The 20723-nt window shown below is 51.0% G+C and overlaps 1 protein-coding gene across 2 annotated transcripts in view; it reads right to left on the reverse strand.

Moving 5' to 3' along the window:
• Positions 1-20723, reverse strand: part of CCND3 (cyclin D3) — a 42531-nt gene that overhangs the window by 8679 nt on the left and 13129 nt on the right. Inside the window, exons 1-2 of one of the 2 annotated variants that reach the window (XM_071768764.1) lie at positions 5078-5523; positions 3199-3414 (exon numbers count right to left, since the gene is read on the reverse strand). In XM_071768764.1, coding sequence (XP_071624865.1) covers positions 3199-3414; positions 5078-5275 — 414 coding nt within the window. In that variant the 5' untranslated portion in view covers positions 5276-5523. Of the gene's footprint in view, positions 1-3198; positions 3415-5077; positions 5524-20723 lie in introns of those variants that run through there. The other variant, XM_071768763.1, reaches the window with a different exon arrangement.

A 20723-nucleotide genomic window follows, 5' to 3' on the forward strand; every position in this document is an offset into this window, starting at 1 on the left:
GTAAAGGTGTCAACTTCAGATGCAAAAATGGTCACAACTCCCCCACCCATGCAAGCAGCAGAAGGAGAAAGAAGTAAAACAAAAGCACATCTTCTGGGAAGCCAATGCTTTGTCACCAGTGATCAGCTGTTACCTCTTTCTCTTATTTTCACTCCTGCTGTCACCACCACTCCCTTCATTATCTACCCAGGGCTTGATCCTGCTCAGAGTCTGGGCTGGGAAATACCTGGCAGTTTGCAAAAATAACCTTAGGTCAAAGACTTCAGAGGCAAGAAAGGGTATTAGGAACAAACCTGGCAGAAGTACCACTGCTGTCCCTAACCTACAAGCAGCTGAACAACCTTCTTGTGCAGGCCAGAAGCACCTTCATTAAATAAAATAAAAGGTAGGTTAGATAATGGCCTTGAAGGAAATCCAACTTCCTCCAAATGGACAAGTCCCTCCTTGCATCATTTCCTTCTCCCTAGAATAACTTCATCAAGATCTTGTTTCAAATGTGGCCTTTCCAAATGGCTGAGCTGGTGCCAAGCATCCCAAGAAGAGAAGGAAGCAAAGCCACTGGGAAAGTGAGGCAGCTTCCTCTGGAAGGCCAGGGAGGACACACTGGAAGCTGGAATGGCCTTGGATCCAAGAGAAGAGGTCAGGATGCACCATTGTCCAAACCTTGATGAAGAAGCTCCCCTTCCCCTTCCCTTCCCCACCCTCTCTCCATGGCAAGATTGTGAAAGAGAAGTAACACCACCACGATTAGCACAGAGGAGCAGAACAGCAACAAACCCTGGTTTTGTAATCAGGGTATTAACTCTTGTTGGGTCCCAGAGCAAAGCCAAACCCATCACCTCTCTCCAGGTGTTATCTCCACTGCCTTTACAGCAGGGAGCAATGGGAAACTGGAGCAGGATTAACCAGCCAGGGTTAAGCATCTCCTGAAACAAACCTTGTGGCAGGCAGGGAAAGCTGAACACCAGCTCACAGGTTCCATGGCATCTCCTGCCCAGACATCTGCAAATGCCTCAACACCTCTCCTGAAGCTCTGTGATTTCTTCTGCTCAGCCCTTTGGCTGACCCCAGTTCCCAGGAATAAAGCCCTGATCTGCTGAGCACTCATGGCCATCCCCTTGGGAAGAGATCTTATTTCCCTAAAATAGCTTTGGCTGTCTCAAGGAAAGACTTTTGCCCCCCAAAATGAAGCCATCCTTGTCCACCTCAACTGCACGTGGATGCTGGAGCACAATAGTGAAGGAGATCCTTGCCAACCACCCAGCTGTGCCTCCTCTTGCCTTGAAACAATCCAGGATCCTGGACACAGGGAAGCAGAACTCCAGCAGCAGGATCTGCACAATCAGAAGGGAGCAAGAGGAGGCAGAAACCACTTGCTCCTCCTTTATCTCCACCCAAGTCCTGCCAGGATGAGGGAGAAGGGGAGATGAGCACTGTGGTGCTGCTTGGCCACAACTTCCTGCTGATAAACCTCTGGGGGGAAGAAATAAAAAAAGACTGAGTGAGGAGGCATTGAGAGTGAAAGAAAACCTCCAGGGACATGCTCTGCCCACCTGCACACCTCCTAACTGTTCTCCTTTGGAAATGGTTCAAGATTCAACTGAAAAAACCCCAGCAGATCCTTAGCAAATAAATCAGAATTAAATAAAACTGGGATCCAGGGGAGATAAGCACAAGGTGCCCACCAAGACCAGATCCTTGTAGCTCAAAGTCCACACTACAGAAATCTCTAGAACTTGTGTGATCTCCCTCAGTCTGCAGGGATGGTGGGAGAGGACTCCCTGTAAAGTCTGGATGATAAAGGGAGGTAGAGGTGAAGCATGGCACTGAGTTCACTTTCTTACAACCCCTATTCCTGTTGGAGAGAGCTCAACCATCACTCTGAGGGGCCAGTCCTGGGAAGACCTCCCTGCAGAATCCATTGCTGCATTTGTCCCCTTTTTTAACGTCCCTTTTGGGGATGTCTCCAGCCAGCTGCCCAGCAAAGCTGCCATATTCTGCTCACTGGGGGCCTCTGGAGCAATTCCAGCATCTTTCCAGTTGGAGAGCAAACGGGGCAGGATCCACAGCAAGGATGAAGTTTTAGTGACACAGCACACAGAGGTTTCGTGGCAGCTCCCTGGAGCAGGATGGCAGCACAGCCTCCAGAAAAGCAACAAGCACTTGTGTTCCCTCTGTGTAATCCCATCCCTCACCTCATGAACCACATACTTTTGACCAGGAGTGCTACTTAAGGTAAGAACCACCCACAGGTTACTACAGGGAGAGAGGTCTGGAGGTGAGGGGATTTTCCCCAGCCTGCACTGCCACTTGGAAAAGCCAATGTTCACATCAGAGTTCCCCAGTTACCAGAACTGCCTTCCACTTCACACCTGAAAGTTTTGTGGGTTCACTCCTCACCCTGGGGCCAAATCACACTCAGATCATGTCACTCACCTCAGCTCAAAAGAAGATTTTTCATAAGGTGATGACTAACCCTGAGAAATTCTCATAGGCAAACTGTCTCCAGAGATGTTCAGTACTTGAAGCAAGGTGGCCATTTCCTCCTGCTCTACCAGAAAGGAAGCTCCCCAAGAAAAGGGGTTCTCCAATCTCCTCCCCCATTGGTGAAGCTGAACTCAAGAGCTCTGAGTTTTAACTTTTATCAGCCATGAAAATCCTTTGCTTTTCAAAGCACACAAAGCTTCTGCCTGAGTGTACAACAGGAGAGGCAAAGCTGCCCTGCTTTAACTCCAGGGTGAGGAGCAGGACCTGGGCTAACAAGGTCCCACTCATTTCCATCACCATCACCCTCAGTGGTACAACTGGATCCCAGGTCAGAAAAGCTCCCAACCACCTCAACTGGTTAACTTTCCATTTGCTTCAAGCTTCATTTTTTTTTCCTGCTGGTATGCAGAGGTATCTCCCACAGACAGGAGCTTTGAGAGCAAAGCAGAGCCTGGGAGTGAGCTCAGCACTGGCAATGAGCACCTGAGGGGACAAAGCCACTTCCCATAGCAAGAAGCAAAAATCTGCCCAGGACTGAAGGACTCCACCAGCTGCCATCACAGCCTTGGGAGCAAAGAGCTGAGAAGGTTGGCTGGGGAACACAGAGGAAGGTGAAGAAATGGGAGGAAGAGGAGACAGAGAGGCAGGTATGCTGCCAAGCAGCAGGATGCAGGAGATAAGAGAGAGCTTCTTAGAGATAGGGGTGGTTACCAGGAGCTGCTGGGGAGTGATGGAGTTGTCTGTGTAAATGCAGAGTTTCTCCACAGTCAGGGGCATGGTTTCCCTCAACTTGGAAGCCAGGAGCATGCAGACAGCTCCCAGGAGCTGCAAGTGACTTTTCCTCATGGGGACAGAGGACAGGTAGCGATCCACGTAATTCATGGCCAGGGGGAAGACCTCTTCTTCACACTTCTGCTCCTCACACACCTGATGAAACCCAATGACAAAAATAAAATCAAATAAGAATTAAAGGAAGTTTGAATCGGTGCAGAAACCACCAGATCCTGCCTGCACCACAACTTCAAAGCTCCTGGTCCCACTGCTGTATCTGCAGGGTTTTGGAGGCACCTCAGTGCTAAAGAGTAAATTAGCTGCAGGTGTTAATTCTGTGACTCTGGGGGGGTCACACCAGCAACAAGCTTGTCCAGTGCCCTAAGGCTTCATCTCCCCGTGGAAAGCTGCAGAACTTTGAATTGTCAAGTAAGATAAGACCAGAATTGCTGTATTTGTCCCCTTTTTAATGTCCCCTGGTGGGGATGTCTCCAGCCAGCTGCCCAGCAGAGCTGCCACATTCTGCTCACTGGGGGCCTCTGGAGCAATTCCAGCATCTTTCCAGTTGGAGAGCAAACGGGTCAGGATCCACAGCCACTCCTGTCAATTCCACCTGAAGTGATTCAAAGATTTGAGAGGACTCAATGGCAGAGCCCAAATCCATGGCTGAGTCCTAAAATCCTGCTCCTCCCTCAACCACAGAATGCAGGAACTCTGCATTTCAGCCCCTCTGCTTCTGTCTCCCAACCAGTACCATAAACACTGCTCATGTTTAACTTCCTTCTTTCAATTCAACCATAAAAATATCGAGATTTCTCCTCACAGAGCAGCCACCACCACCATTCCCCTTCCAGCAGTGCCTCCCTCCCCTGCCACAGCACCGGGGACACCAGGGTGACAACTGCCAAGTGTCATCTGCTCCTTGCCTGCCTTGAGGGCTGCAGAGAAACAGGCTCCAAAGCATCATTTATCCACCCCCCCTTCTCAGAAAGGGAATTGCAGAAACAGAACTTTAATAGCAGGGGAATTTGGGGGGGTGGAAATGTCCTTTAATAAGCAAGATGTTCATGATTTCTTTTGACAGGAGCAGGCAGCTTCTTGCAACAGCAGCCAGGGTGGAGAGCAGGCAGGCTCCCTCCACACCTCATTTGTCCTTTGCAGACTCTTTTCCCTCTCTGTTGAGCTGCTCGCTCCGAGCAGCTCATGAAGAGGCCCCGGAGATTTCCCCCAGTAACCTGCACCCCGCGGAGAGCTGCATTCAGGTTTCATTTAGGGAAGGAAATTGGAGCGATATTATTTCCCCCCCCCCCACCCCTCTCCCCAGGCGTTTTCAGCCCCGTTCAGGAAACTCGAGCCTGCAGCCGGCCGGGCACACACCGAGCTCCCTGCTCAGAGGTTTTGGGGAGCAGGGGGGGGACAGCACCGTGGCAGCAGAACCCCCAGGTGGAAGGAGCACAGGCTGGGGGTTCGGGACGGGTTCGCTCCCCATGCGTGGGGCAATCACTCGTGACACTGCAGAGCTGCAGATTCCCTTCCTCCCCGCCTGCAGCCCCCCCATGTGCAGCCCCCCACCTCCTCCGCACCCCCTCCCTTACACCGGGAGACCTGAGCTCCGGTGCAAACCAAGCCCTGGGACTCCAGGGATTTCCTGGCCCCTGGGTTGTCCCTTGCACCCCTGCACGAGGTGGGTTCTGTCCTGCGCTTCCCTCCCGCCGGAGCAGAACCGAACCCGCTTGAAACGCGGGCGGCGGGCAGGGAAAAGCGGCTGCAGGCGGGCAGGGAGCTGCGGGGGGAGAGGCGGCAGCCGGGTAGCCCGTACCTCCAGCATCCAGAAGGCCAACATTTTCCGCATGTACGGCTTGATCTCCCGCTGGACGCACTGGAAGTAGGAAACGCGGGGGCTGTAGCGTTCCTCCTGGCTCAGCAAGTTCTGCAGCACCCGCCTGTCCCCCAGTAAGTGCGGGTCACGGCCGGCGCGGGGGACGCGGGGAACGGCTTCCACGCACAGCAGCTCCATGGGCACGGGCAGGGGACCGGGCAGAGCAGAGGGCAGGGGGACAAGCGGGGGGACAGCCGAGGGAACGGGCAGGATCCCCAGGAGCAGCCTCCCCGCCGGCTCCGCTGCAGCCGCCGCGGGACGCCGGGAACTGGCGGGGCTCCCAGGGGGCGGGGCTACGAGGGGGCGGGGCCGCCGGGCGGCTCTCGGGCCGCCGGGGGGCGGAGCCACAGCCACCTCCCGCCAATCAGCGAGCAGAGCCCCCGAGAGGCGCAAAAACCGGGCGGTGGCCACGCCCCCCGGCAGTGGGCGGGGCTAAGGGCGCGCCGGCGGGCTGGCAGCACGTGGGGCGGGGGGGCTCCTGCCATGTCGGGCTGGGGGGGAACCGGGACCGCCGGAACCGCGGTGCGATCCGGTCCGTGCGTTCGGGGCGGCATCGGAGACCGCTCGGGAATCGCTTTGCTTGCAGGGCACGGTGCCGAGCTCTCTGCGGGCTGCAGCGCGACAGCCCCGGGGGGCCCCAGCGGGGGGGTTTCTGTCACCCCAAGTTTTACGAATTTCCTAAAGTAATCTTTTCAGGACTTAGTTCTGCGCGGGTTTAGTTTATTCTTTTAGCTGTGTGAGCGAAGTTCTTAAAGCCTCCGAAAATAATCAGCTGTGGACATACTTGGAGCTGGTCCACGCTGAGCCTGCTGTCCCCAAAAAGTTCCCCTCACGTTGGTCCTGGGGGGTGATAGCACCCTCGGTGTCTGCAGAGATAAGGGCTTGTCAGGCTCGGCTGGTTTTTCAGAATAATTAACAATGGTTCGGAAATACCCCTGCAAATGGTACACTGAATGAACGGTGGCTTTAGGAGCTTAAAGTCTGCAGAAGTTTGCAGGGTGAGCTGATGCTGGGCAGGGTTTGCTCTGAGCTGGTACCTGAGCCTGCTGCTGATTGTCCCTGCAGTTCCTGGGATGGAAAGCTGAAGGTGAGAGGCTGTAATTCTGGCCTTCATTTAATTAAAAGCTCCCAAGTGGAGAGAGTTTGCTCAGGAGGTCCATTTTCCATGGAAGTTCCCAATCCTGGCTGGAAGGGCAGCAGGCCTGGGGGGTGAGCTGCCTGCAGGGCTGCAACGTGGTGTTTGCAGCAGGAATTGCATCCTAAGGATCAGAAGCACCAGTGTGAGCTGGGAAATAGATTCCAGACCACCAGCAGCTTATACATATTTTTAGGTTAAGGACCAAGGGACCAAAGGAGTGATTTGCCACCTCACAAGTCACTTCTCTGGGTGCCATTTTGACAGAATTTTTTTTTTTCAGTCATCTAAGAGTCTTCTAATAAAGAACAAACTTAAAAAACTAATAAGCATCAGTAAAACAAGACTGAAGTCTTTGTTCTCCCTTGCTCAGGATTTTTTTTTTTTTTGTCTTTTGGTGTGTTGAAAATGAAAACCACCTTTTAGATGAGAGGTTTAGAGGTTCAAAACACTACTCCTGACTGAACACAGAAGGTCAGACACCCAACACACACTTCACACACCCTGGAATCCCATTTCTACACTTGTACAGATGGCTTTCATTTTCTGCAAGTTACATGATACATTGCAAATTTTTAATGATGCCAGCATTGATTTGTTGTGCTGAATGCCCTGAGAACACCACACAGCACAGTGGGACAGGAAAAGAAAAAGGGGGAAAGAATTGGATCGACCCCATCCCTGCTTTAAAATGAAGAATTTCTCTAGGTGAGCTGAGATTCTGAGATTCCCAAACCCCTCTCCTAACTTTCAACCTTACCAAGAAATCTTCTGCTGGTGTGGGCAAGAAATATTTGAAGAATCTATGGGAGAAATTTCTGTGGACCAGTCAGCTGGTTTTAATCCGGGGGACCCCACCCCCCTGCTCCATTTCCCCACTCTTCTCATTGTGAGCAGCATCCCCCATTTCTTTGTGCAGGGGAAGAGAAGGGCCTCATGTCCCACATTTTTTGTAAAAATAGACAGCAGCTATTTTCTTTAGGCAGGCAAAGGGAAACCACAGCACTGGGTTTTTGGTCCTTCTGGTTTTTGGGTTGTGCCTTTTGAAAACTGAAAGTTTTTTTTCCCAGACTTGATGCTCTTCCTCCTGCTTCCCAGTGTCTGCACAGTGGTTCTGACACAGCCCATTGGGCTGGAGCTGGGCTTGGTGGCAACCAGGGGGCATCTGATGCAGAGGGGAAAATGAAGCCTCTTGCAGAAAAAAGTGTTCCCTCCAGATGATGACTTGGCAAAACTGATGCCTCTGCAAACCACATTATCAGGCCGGGAAGGCAAATTACAGACTGCAGGCATCCTAAAAAGCCTATTGTGTGGGTGTGCTGAGGGAGAAGAGAAAATTCCAGGAAAACCAAATTTTGGTCACTGCTGTCCATAGATAGGCAGCTTCCTGGCCTTGGAGGGCAGGGGAGCCCACAGCAAGATTAAAAAAGGAAATTCCTTCAGAGCAAAAATTAAAAACCTGAAGGCCTCCAGACTTCCAGGATCTCCAACCAGCAATGTTATTCTTTGCTGAATCATAAAGGGGGCTCTTTTTTTTTTTTTTTTTTTTTGCTATGCTGGTGATGAATTAAGGAAAAGCAGCAGCTGGAGTTTTTACAGGGCCAAGGCAGGTCTGGTTCTGTGGTGTCACATCTGGGGCAGGATCCAGGCTGCTGCTGTTGGTGGCCACTCAGCAGGGACATTTCTGGCAGCTCTTTGCTGCAGGAAGTTTTTATCTGTGGCACTTTGCATCAGCAGTGAGCCTGAGCCTTGTCAAACAGGATCAGTGCCTTTTCTGTGCTGGTTTCTGGGTCTTGCACTTTATCTCTACCTGCTGCCCAGTTCTGGTCTCCCAAAAGCTAAGCCTTCTTCTTCCTTGGTCACACTGTGACTACAGTGTCATCAGTGACATCAAAATGAAACCATTCAACGTGCACAAAGGGCTTGAAAACCAAATCAGTGACCAAATACCTAAAGAATTTGCTGTAGGAAATCCCCCAAATTAAATAAAAAGCATTTTGTGCCTGTGTGAGGAGGGGTGCAGGCAGCATTACACACTTGCTGGCTGGAGGATTTCAAAGCCCTTTAAATGATTGACAGGATTTAAATGATTGATTGGATTGCCAGGAAGCTGAAGAGGAGGCAGGAGTGTGCCCAGGTGGCCAAGAAGGCCAATGGCATCCTGGGCTGGCTCAGGAACAGCGTGGCCAGCAGGTCCAGGGAAGGGATTCTGCCCCTGTGCTCAGCCCTGGGGAGGCCACAGCTTGAGTCCTGTGTCCAGTTCTGGGCCCCTCAGCTCAGGAAGGAGCTTGAGGTGCTGGAGCAGGTCCAGAGAAGAGCAAGGAGGCTGGGAAGGGATCCAGCAGAATTCCTGTGAGGAAGGGCTGAGGGAGCTGGGGGTGTTGAGGCTGGAGAAGAGGAGGCTCAGGGGAGACCTCATCACTCTCTACAACTCCCTGAAAGGAGGTTGGAGAGTTGGGATGATCCCAACGGGATGAGGTTCAACATTCCAAGTGTGCCCAGGTAGCCAAGAATCCCAATGGAATCCTGGATGAGGAAGAGTGTGGCCAGCAGGCCCAAGGAAGGGATTCTGCCCCTGGGGAGGTCACAGCTTGAGTCCTGTGTCCAGTTCTGGGCCCCGAAATTCAGGAAGGAGATTGAGGCCCAAAGGAGGTGAAGGGATCCAACAGAATTCCTGTGAGGAAGGGCTGAGGGAGCTGGGGGTGTTGAGGCTGGAGAAGAGGAGGCTCAGGGGAGACCTCATCACTCTCTCCAACTCCCTGAAAGGAGGTTGGAGCCAGGGGGGGGTTGGGCTCTTTTCCCAGGCAACTCTCAGCAAGACAAGAGGGCACAAGAGGTCTCAAGTTGTGCCAGGGGAGGTTTAGGTTGGACATGAGAAAGAATTTCTTTCTGGAGAGGGTGCTCAGCCATTGGAATGGGCTGCCCAGGGAAGGGGTGGATTCTCCATCCCTGGAGATATTTCAAAAGAGCCTGGATGTGGCACTCAGTGCCATGGGCTGGGAACCACGGGGGGAGTGGAGCAAGGGTTGGACTTGATGAGCTCTGAGGTCCCTTCCAACCCAGCCCATTCTAGGATTCTATGAAATATCCTAAGCTGTTCCATTTCCCACCCAGTTTTCCCTTAAAACAGACACCACAACTGTTCCCCAAGGGCTGTGGCACTCTCCAGGGCTACCAAAGCTCAAGGGGACAATTTGGTGTCCCTGGTGCTTTAGGAGCTGGCCCAGCTGACAGCCCCAGCACAGAGGCTTGAAGTGCTGCTAGAGATGGGGTGCTGGGAGCAGGTCAGGCCCTGGGTGCCACAGCCAAGGAGCACCCAGCTCCAGCTGCTGACAGGACTGATGTTTGCCCAGGAACCAGAGCACAGGGAGCTGAGGCACCTTCCCTGCTCCTCCAGCCATTCCCTGGTCCAGGAGAGCTGAGGAAATCCTGGGCTCAGCCCCATGCTGCTGCCTCCCTCTGGAGCTGGCTCTCTTTTTTCAGCTTATTCATTCTTAGCTTAGAGGAAAAAAATGCTTTTACTGAACTGAAGGGAAGTTTGGTTGAGTACAAGTTTAACATCTGACCCAGGGGATGTGTTTCCTAATATTTTTCCCATTACTGGCAACCACTGCATTCCCTTTCCTCTGACTTGGTCAGGCTTTTGAGTACAACTAATTAGTTCAGAGTGATATCATCTGAGTACTGAGTCCCAGCAGAGCTTACATAGATCCTGTAATGATATAGAGGAGAATGCTGAAGAAGAAAGTTTGCTGCTTCAAAGGTCAAAACACAGCTTTTTAATCCCCTTATTGGAGCAGCTTTTGGTACAGTTTGGACCAAATGTCTGTTTAAACAAAAATAAAAGTGACTTTTGATGCTGTTTGGGTTTAAGCTGCATCCATCACTTCTGTACCTGAACATTTCTGGGATATATCTAAATTTAATAATGAGCTCCTTAACCCAGATTATTAAAGGAGTGAAAGAGCTGGGTGCAGGGAAGCCCTTAGCTCAGAACAAAGAAATGATTGGGGAAAAGTATGAATGGATGAAGAGACACATCTGTAAACAAGTGCTTAGCAAGCAAGTCACTCCATCTTTTGGCAAATCATTTAGGAGAAAAATTCCAGAAGTAGCTCTGGCTTTAGAGGGTCCCCAGTTTGGAGCAGCTGGGGCAGATCTGACTCCAGTGGAGGCACAGAGTTTGTCTCAGCTAATCAATCCTTCAGGCCAGCAGACACTGCAAGGGGGTTTCACCTGATTTTATGAGCAGCATTACAACAAGCCTGACTTCAGCTGTCATCCCAGCAGCTGTTTTCTGCCTTAAGTTCCCTTTTCCTAAGGAAATCTAAAATGAAGTCACATTTTCATTGGCTCCAAGTCACACCACAGTGAGCATCCCCAGCTGAATGTTCAGTTTTGCTCCCAGATCAGGCGTTTCAGAAACCAGCCAAATTCAGATGGCTTCAGGTAGAAAGAGCAACCATAGGAAAAAAGAAAAGAAAAGGTGAAACCAATACAATTTCAGAAAGCAAACTGGATGTGGAAAGCCCCCAGATGATATATTTAGTCCATTTCAGGGGATTATCTGTGGTCACCAATATGCAAATGGTCGAAAAGTACTGCCCTGAAATTTTACATATAAAACCTACCTTTTTTTTTTTTTTTTTTTTACAACACCCCTCCCTTGTCCATCCTTCTTGCCTTTTCCTGCCCTGAAGTGCTCTTGTTGCCTACATCTTGCACACCCAATTTGGCAGATGAGCTGCATTTAGTTTTTCTAAGAATTTTTGGTTCCGTGCTATTTTTTTTGTTTGCTGTGGTGAGCCCAGGGCCCCTGTGCCAACACAAACTGCCAGGCAGGGAGCAGGCAGGGAGCAGGCAAACTCATCCCTTGGGTTCCAACTGCAGAAGCAAGGCAGGGAAATATTAAGGACCTGCAAAGTGCTGAAATACAGGTAAGGAGGGAGGTAACACCCCCTGTTAATAAATGGAACTGAAATCCACTCCACAGAGCAGCACAGCCATCACCCAGATAACCTGCAGCTTCAAAGAGAAGTCTCCTCCTCTGAGGGTTTGGCTGTGCTCCCCAAAGGCACAAATGTCACTGTATTTCTGTGACTGTCACAGCCAAGTTCCTCTGTGTATCCCAACAGATGCAGGGAGATCAAATTCCCTGAGCTGGGAGTAACCAAATCTGGCTGCATTTCTCCCCAAGTTCTGGTAGTTGTACTTTATCTGCTTCTGCAGTCATGGCATCAGTAATTACTGACATTAACGAGATGCTAATGAGACATCAGTGGGCACACACACATCACTGGGCAGGCAGTGTTCCCCCTCTATTTGGGCAGCTCTCTAGTGGGGTGATTCCAGCAGTCACCTGGCAGCTCCCATTCCTTCCATTCCTTCCAACACTTTCCTGCTGCTCTGTTTTTGTTCTGAGCCTTCCAGCACAGGAGTTGCTGCTCCTGCCTGTCCACTCTGCCCTCTCCAACATCACAGCACTGGAGATGATGTCTCCTGAGACAGCAGGAGCTGAACTCAGTTGAGGTTTAAATGGAATTTTATCCTAGTCACCTGTTCCTAAGGGAGGCCCAGGCTTCAGCCAGCCCAGCTAAACCTGCTGCCAAAAACAAGGCCACAGCTTCCACCCATCCCTTGTCCACGTGAGCAGAAATCCTGTTATCCCCACTTGGCTACAAGAACCTGAAGGGACTCAGATCTGCTCCAGTGCAACACCAGGAGCAGCCTCCTCACCAGGATATATGAATTGCTGAAGCAATTAAAGAGAAACTTCCTTCCCACTGCAAACTGAGAAACAAAGAGGTTCCTGCAATCAGGCCCGAGAGCTTCTGAGTTTATTTTTGTAGCTCTTCAGTGTTATTTATAAGGTGAGCTGGCAGGCCATGTCCCCAAAACAACTGTGTGCAGCCTGCTCAGTGTTAGGAGCTGGGCCAGACCCATTCCAGGGGTGGAAGACCTGAAATCCAGCTGGATATGAGTCCAGAACCACTCTGGGTGGCTGCTGACACAGGGACGAATCCATGGTACCTGGTCCACAAGAAGAACCCTGTTGTTACCCTGTTGGAAACTGCAAAGCCTGAGGAGATCCCAGTGCTTGGCAGACCTGCCGAGGGAGGTGGGAGCATCCCTGCTTACCAGGGGGGAAACTGAGGCACAGAGCACTGATTTTACCTGAGATATAAGTGCCCAGCCCAGACTCCTGCTCCATCTGCTCAATCCCACCTCAGTCAGAGCCCACACACTCCACATCAGGACCAGATTCTGCTCTGCTGTGCCTGGTGCTGTGAGGCAGCTCCCCCCCCCCAGCAGGGGATGGGACACACGGGGTGATTTTCCACAGCTCAGCAAAACAAGGAACCTCCCAACTGCTCCTGGCTCTTCTTCACCTCCCTGCTGGGGGAGACTCCCTGCTGCACCATCACCTTGCCAGTTCCCCTCCAGGCTCAGGGCAGTGATAAGGGCAGAGCTGCTGAGCAGCCCCATCCTCAGAGCCACCGATATCTGCACAGCTGGGCCAGGCACTGAGGAGGAGTGCAGGGCTTGCCAGGGCTGCTGGGATCTCTCCTGACCATAAAAATGTCCCCTCCTTCCTCAGGGACTCGAGCCAAAGCCCACTGGAAGCAGCTGAGGGTGCTGACCCAGCAGGTTCAGAAGGATTTGGAGATGCTTCAACTGGAGATGCTGTTTGAGCCCTGTGACAGAGCCAGGGAAGTGGCTGTCCCAGGGATTATCCAGCAGTGCCAGGGATGTGAGCTCTCTGGGAATTCATGGTCCCTACCTGCTGGAAGCCTGTGAGGGATTCAGGGAACAGGCAAACACACAAGGAACACGGGGACAAGGACAGAGAGGTCACCACAGCCTGGCAGGTACAGGGCTGTTACCTTTCCTGTTCCTTGACCTGGAAAGCTCCTCCCTTTGTTCTGCAGGCATGTTCTTTGCAACCCCACCTCTCAAGTCTCTCCCTTGGCATTTCCCTCTGTGTTCTGGAGCAGCCTGGTCCCCTGGGCAAGGTGAACTCACTGATGTGAGCTGAGGGAAAGGAAAGGAAAGGAAAGGAAAGGAAAGGAAAGGAAAGGAAAGGAAAGGAAAGGAAAGGAAAGGAAAGGAAAGGAAAGGAAAGGAAAGGAAAGGAAAGGAAAGGAAAGGAAAGGAAAGGAAAGGAAAGAAAAAAGGAAAAGAGAAGGGAAGGGAAGGGAAGGGAAGGGAAGGGAAGGGAAGGGAAGGGAAGGGAAGGGAAGGGAAGGGAAGGGAAGGGAAGGAAAGAGAAGGAAAGAGAAGGAAAGGGAAGGAGAGGAAAGGAAAGGAAAGGAAAGGAAAGGAAAGGAAAGGAAAAAGGGAAGGGAAGGAAGGGAAGGGAAGGGAAGGGAAGGGAAGGAAAGGAAAGGAAAGGAAAGGAAAGAGAAGGAAAGAGAAGGAAAGGGAAGGAGAGGAAAGGAAAGGAAAAAGGGAAGGGAAGGAAGGGAAGGGAAGGGAAGGAAAGGAAAGGAAAGGAAAGGAAAGGAAAGGAAAGGAAAAAGGGAAGGGAAAGAGAAAGTAAAAGGAAAGGAAAGGAAAGGAAAGGAAAGGAAAAGGAAAAGGAAAAGGAAAAGGAAAAGGAAAAGGAAAAGGAAAAGGAAAAGGAAAAGGAAAAGGAAAAGAAGGGAAAGGGAAAGGAGAGAGCATCTCTAGCACCCAACACACCAGGGGGGAACTGAGTGGGTGAAGAGCTGCAAAGTGCAGAGACCTGTGCAAAGCAAGGAAGATGAATTGTACTGAACAGAGGCTGCAGGAGATTCCCTGTACCCCTTAAAGCCATCTGGGGACAAATGCCAGGCCCAGGGGGCTCTGAAGTGACTTGGCCATCATCTGCTGGAGGATTTGGCCTCTTGGTTCCTGTATCAGCCCCACTGCCTCCCCCTGGTCAGCCAGGACAGACCTGGTAGTGCAAAACACGAGTGTAAAGCCACAGGGAGTGGCTGAGCCAGCCCTTAGGTAATGGTCTGAGAATTTGGGAGAGAGTCAAACACAGAGCTCAGCAGCTCATTCCTGGGAAAACTGCAGTGAGTGATGACTTCAGGTCCTGTCCTGAGCTCAGGGAGGCTGGGGAGCAGTCACTGAGCTGCTGCCTCCAGGGGTTACCAAAAGACTCCGGGTCAGTTGGATTCTTGCTTTTTCCTTGCCAGAATAGCTCCAGAGGAGGAAAGAAGAGGAGGCCCTAGAGGGATGGATGTAAACAAGTTGGGAAATGGCACTGAGACCTCACTGCTACTTGAATCTCTCCTTTGCCCTGTAACCCAAGGGCCTCAGCCAAGGAAACTCTGGAGTTATTCCTGGTCCTGGGAATCCTCATGAAGAAACTGCTACTGAGAGAGGAGAGAGGACTCTTCCCTGCCTCTTGGGAGATGCTGGGGTTGCACCCCCGGGCATGAGAGAAGGCAAGAGCTCAGCACCCCCTTGGGAAAGGTGTTTCCTCTGTGCCCAAGCACCGAGGGGACCCTGGGAGTCTCCTCCAGCCCCTGCCACCCCCTGGGAAATCCCTTGGCTCTCCTGGAGGGCATCACTGCATCCCTGGCTGTTTTGGAAGAAGCCCCTTTCCTGTGCTCACACTCCAGGGCAGGAGAGCTGCAGAGAGCTCTGCAGTTTTAATTTGGCTGCCTGGTCCCAGACACAGCTGTTTGGTGAGTGTTTGGGATCAGTCAGTCCCCTCCCATGCATGCAGGGTCAGCAGGAGCTCCCTCCCTGCCACCCAGGCCAGGATCAGACACAGCATCACTGCAGAAAGCCCAGCTGAGGACGGAAGGGCTTAATTTCTGAACAAAAGCTGTGACCAGCTTCGGTGGAGCCAGGAGCAGATTCTACTTGGGAAAAAAAAACAACAAAAAAACCAACAACTAACCCTTCCTGCTGGCAACCCTAGTGAAAAGAATGAGATCTGGGTCTTCTTAGCAGACTGCTGGGCCTGGGAGTGCTTGAAAGGTTTCCTAGAGACAGGAGTGCAGTGGATGGAAATGTTTCCCATTTGCAGCAGCATTCCTGCCTCCTTCTTCTCAGGGCACCAACCTAAGGATGACCTTTGGGGCTTTGACAGCTAACAACCAGTCCTGGCTCCTGCCACTTCCTTTGGAGCCTGCAATGCCAACTTCTTGTGATTCCTAAGCAAGATGACAAGCCAGAAAGAGCTGGGATAATCTCTGGATTCTCAGGACTGTCTCGTGTTCTGAAATGCAGGGGAGGAGATGCTAAAGCTCAGCAAATTATCCCTGGTCTGCTTGTGCAGGGTTCTTCTGCTTTCCTCTGAGCCAGAAAAGCCTCCTGCACAGAAAAGCAACTGGAAAATGAGCCTCAGGTTTCAGCAGCACAGCAATTTCCCTTTGCAAGTTTCCCAAAGAGAATGCAGAGCAATATTCTCTGAGCCCAGATTATGTGAAGTGCAATTAAAACAAACAAACAAAAAATGTAATAACTGATCACAGTGAAGAGGAAAAGTGTATGTTGGGAAAAGCCACAAAGTGTCAGGGCTTGGAAATAAATTTCCTAGTGCTTTTCTGCCTTGCTCAGTAGCTTGGGCAGCCCACTGAGCTGCTACGTGCCTCAGTTTCCCTCCAGATAAATCAGATAAAGGAGGTGCCAAGTCTCCAGTGAACTCAGCAGAACTGCTGCCAGTGGAAGTCCAGCAAACACATTTATTCTGCCCTTTACCTGGCACTAAGCCTACTCCATTCATATTTAGGGGATTAATGATTAATGATCTTCATTTGTTAATTGTGTTCAAGGCCTTCAAGATGGGGCAAAAATCCCAAGTGAAAGGTGCTGCGAGGCTCCCTTTATCAACAAGCAAAGGATTTAATTCTTCCTGAAACAACATTGTGCAATGGAATGAGTGGATCCCACCAGCCCAGGCTGCTCCCAGCCCCATCCAACCTTCAGCACTGCCAGGGATGGGGCAGCCACAGCTTCAAACTAACAACTTAAACTGATATTTCAATCAGTATGTGTATAAAATAAAGCATTTCCATGACCAGACTGGGATAAGAACATCCACTGCTCTGACCATGCTGGCAAATAAACCTCCCCCAGCTCAGGAACATTTTCCATTGGTGAAGCAAGAACCCACCAGAAATTCAGAGCCCCAGTGGTTACCAGGGGAGCATCCTGGGGAGCAGAGAAATTCCCTGTATCAGTGACAGCCCTAAGAAAATAAAATGGAAACACAGAAACTGAGGCTTCTGCAATTAACTAAAAAAAAAGGAAATCAGAGCTGGGTCATTAGAGATTAAATAGTAAAGAAAAGGAGAAGGAAAAAAACCCAAACAATCTGGGAAAATAATAATTGTAATCATCTTAACTGCCCACAGAGATAATGAGCTCAGGCTACACCCCAGCTGACCCCAAGTCCCCCTGGTCCATGGCTCCTGAAAGTGCAGGGTGGGGATCAGCATCAGAACTGGGGATCAGGACCTGCAAAGAGCTCCAGAGAAGGAGAAGCCTCAGCAAAACACAAAAATTGAGATCTTTTTCTGCAGGGCCCAGGAAAGTGCTTTTTCTACCTAACAAGAAATACATCTGTATGCTCTAGGGACCAGTGAATCTCCCCTTCCTTCCTTCCCTCCTTCCCTCCAGGTCATCCTGCCTGTCCTTTGTGGAGTGGGAGAAGCAGGATTTGGCTGTGACACTGAAAAGGGGAATTTTGCTGGACACAAACAGCCCCTGTGGTCCTCTCTGTCTGTCCAGGCCCTGCTGCTGCAGCCCAGGATTTCCCTCCACTGCTGTGGCACAGACTGGAGCTGGGCAGGAAATATTTTTCCCATCCCACAAAAATCTTCCTGTTCTGCATCAGGATGAACCCAAGGCCTTTCAGCACTTCCAGCCTTGTTTTCCAAAGGAAGAAGCCACATGCAGTCCTGCTGCCTTGTGTCTGTCCTCCCTTTCTCAGTAATTCTTCATTTTTTGGCTGCTTTCAGGTCTGCCTTGGGCAGGTAGAGGCACCAGTGTACAATTCTGTAAGAACATCCACTGCTCTGACAAGGTTGGCAAATAAACCTCCCACAGCTCAGGAACATTTTCCACAAACCTCACACAAGTAGGAGGAGAGAGATCCAAATCTGGGAACAAGATTTAAGTCCTTCACAGCCACCAGATAACACACATCCTTCCCCATGGCTTTCCAGCACCATTTGCAGAGGAAACTTCCCTCTCTTTTTTTTTTTTTTTTTTTTTTCTCCCCTCTTTCCTCAGTGCCACCTCTCAGGTTTTTACCAGCTCTTTGCAGATGGTGTCCCCAGTGCCTCAATTCCTAATCGTGCATCCCAGGTCCTGCATTATCTGGGCCCTGGAGGCCTCCCTGCAGCGTGCACCCATGCCAGAAAGGGCAGAGATAAGGAAAAAGTCCTCTCCTGCTCCCATCATCTCCCTGCCTGGCTTTCCTGGAACCCAGCAGCCCCCAGACAAACAACTGCCTGGGTCCAGTGCCTGATAGAGCTGCAGCAAAGCCCTGGCACTGCCTTTGGGTGCCCAGGCAAGAGGGAGAGGTTGCCCTGGGGTGTTGGCAAGCTCCTATCCCTGCAAACAGAGAAGCCCAAGGGCAGCAAAGTGGGGGAAAGAGCTGATTGCACTTCAGAGGGGGCTGTGCAAGGGCAGGCAGGCAGCTTGCAGCAGAAGATAGGGACAGGCAGAGGAGAACCCACTGCAGGAACAGAGATGCTTGGCACTGCTGCAGACTGCCAGGATTGGGAAGAGAAGGAGCATCTGAGGAGGGCAGGAATCATCCAGGTGCTGAGAGCTGGCACAAAGCCTCAGATTTACCTCCACAGCCCAAGGTGAGGGGTAAAAGGGAGGGGACACTGAGCTGGAGGTGGCTGGGCTAAGGCACAGAGAAATAAATACCCATTATCAGCTCAGAGCTGGGAACTGTCAGGGAAAGAGCACTGGAGGGGGCTGGGAACTGATTGCTGGGGGAAAACAACCTCCTGCTTTTCATCAGTGAGAAGTCAGAAGGTGCTTTGATGGTGGTAGCTGGAGCACTATGATCCCAGGTACTGAATCCCATCTCCCTGGGCCTTCCTAGCTCCCAGGGTGCTGAACTTTATTCCCATCACAGCTGCTGCAAGTTTTGCTCCCAGCTGAGGCCAATAATCACAGCTTTGGAAAATCCCATCCCTGCAGCTTAACTGGGATGAATTTGATGATACCTGAGGTGCTCTATCAATGTAGAAATGTGAAAACACTGCTGCTGCTTCTGGGTGGAGAAAACAGCCAGTTTGGCTCCATGGAACAGCTATCCCTGCCAGCTGTCCTGCCTGAGCCCCATCCCTCTCCCCAGGAGGGGAAGTGAGGAGCAGGAACAGCTCTGTCAGGGTTCAGCCCTGTGGGACTGAGGTTCTGCATCACCCTCAGCAAACAGGTTCCAAGTCATCCCTAGCACAGCACTTTGAGGCTGATGGGAGGAGGTTTTTTTTTTTTAAATTTTTTTTCTCTTTGCATTTTGTGGCTTTTTTTTTTTTTTTTTTAATTCTTGACTGGGCATCTAAATACCAGCTGCCCAGGGCTGTGGTGCAGAAAGTCTTTGATTTATGAGGCCTCCATTCAGTTCAGTTTGCCTCCTCCTGTAGTTCCCATGGGAAAAGTTGCTCTTCACTTCCTATCCAAAATTTCCTCTATGGGATGGCTGGGAGCTGTAAGACAACCACCACCTTGCCACAGTTTTCTCAGAAAATTGAGCTGCAGATGCTGCTGCTGCTGTGCCAAATTTGTTAAAGCACCAAAAAGGTACCAGGGGAAGAGGAAAGGCAGGGACTAGAGTTTTCCTAAGGTTTAAAAATCCTGGTTATCCAATCTAATGCCCAATGTAGAGGAGGAAACCAGCGTGTGGAAACAGAGACAGAAAACATCCTACCTCCACAGAGCATCCCCCTGGGTACAAATCCTCTGCCACAGCCTCCAGGAACACAAACACCCCCTCCCCTCCTGCCCCCAGGGGAAAAGCTGATGCCAAAGGTTGGGATAGGACTGGAGAGAAATACCTGTGACAAGACTCTGCCCCAGTCCTTCTGCTTTAAACAGGGCACCATACCTGTTGTTTGGCTGCCTGAACTACCCCAGTAAACCCAGTCTGCCTTGTCTGTCTGCCCAGTGCTTTGGAGACCCATGCTGCTGGGGCTGTGATTCCCAATAGGAATATTTTCACTTCTTTTTGTCTCCACAAGGAAAAACTTTTTTTTTATTTATTTTTTTCAGAGGCTGCTGATTCTCTGCCAGAGCAGCTCCCTTCTCCTACAGCCATGCACTCCCTTCTCTATTGCTGTCCCCTGCTACTGTGTTGTTATGAAGTGATGCCAAGTGTCTGCTTGAATTGTTTCAGGACAGAGATTCTGATCTGTCTGAGAGAGGAGAGACCCATTAATCTCAGTGTCAGCTATTACTGTGAACAGAGGCACCAGAAACACCAGCAACGTGCCCTGGAAACTCCTACTCGGGTCAGCAGGTTTCCTCAGCTCTGTGTGACAAATTTCATGTCACCTGTAGATGTCTGATTCTCAGGCACGTGCTGCTTGAGGTTACCACTCATCCTCACGAACTCAAACTGGACAGGAACTCTGCATTTGTACCTCTGACCTTGCCAGGGTTTTCCTCCTGGATGGGTTTAGGAGATGCTGCAAGACAAAGAGCAGATTCCCACCCTCTGCAGTTCCAGCCATCAAAATCCTGGCTGATTCTGATCCTGATCCTTCCCTGATGGAAGCAGGAGAGAGCACTCAGCCCCTCCTCTTCCCAAAGCAGGAATTTCAGCCTGTCACTAGGGATGGAAGGGCTGCAGGGTGCACCCCCTGTGCCAGCACTTGAGACAGCAAGATACAAAAGGCTTCAAGACTTTTACACCCCAGTTACACCCCTGAGACCCCACTGCTGTCAAGGGGCTCCCACCTGCACCCTGGGGCAGAGCTCAGCCCCACAATATGCAGACTTGTTTTTTAGCCCCATTCCCTGACAGATATGGTCAAAATATGCATAAATGTTTATTTATTTCCTGCACAGGAACATCTCAGAAGGAGAAAATAGATGCTCAGCAACGATCTCTGCTCACCTGCAGAGATTGATGGTTGGGTGCACAGCTGAACATCAGTGCTGAGGGTGCCCTAAAGCCAGAGCAGTTTCCACTCCCCAGCTCTTCTGACTTCTTGCACCTGCAGGTCTGGTTCAGCCAAGCCCTCGCAGGCACAGCCAGGAGCCTAAGGAAGCTGCATCTGGTTGAACACGGGGAGGATGCTTTGAGCTAAACCTGCAAAGCCTTGGTTTGGAGCAAGTGAGAGAGTTTAGAGAGCAGAGGTTATGCTGGTGCTCCTCAGGCACCCAAGAGGTCTGCAGTATTTAGGGCCACCCTGCACCCTTGTTTAACCCTTTAGTTTTGCAAGCTGACAGTTTCAGAAAGCTCAAACAGTTCCATCAGGTTTGAAAAACCCAACTGCAAACGAG

The sequence above is a fragment of the Heliangelus exortis genome, chromosome 25, assembly GCF_036169615.1.
Source record: "Heliangelus exortis chromosome 25, bHelExo1.hap1, whole genome shotgun sequence".
Lineage (NCBI taxonomy): Eukaryota > Metazoa > Chordata > Aves > Apodiformes > Trochilidae > Heliangelus > Heliangelus exortis.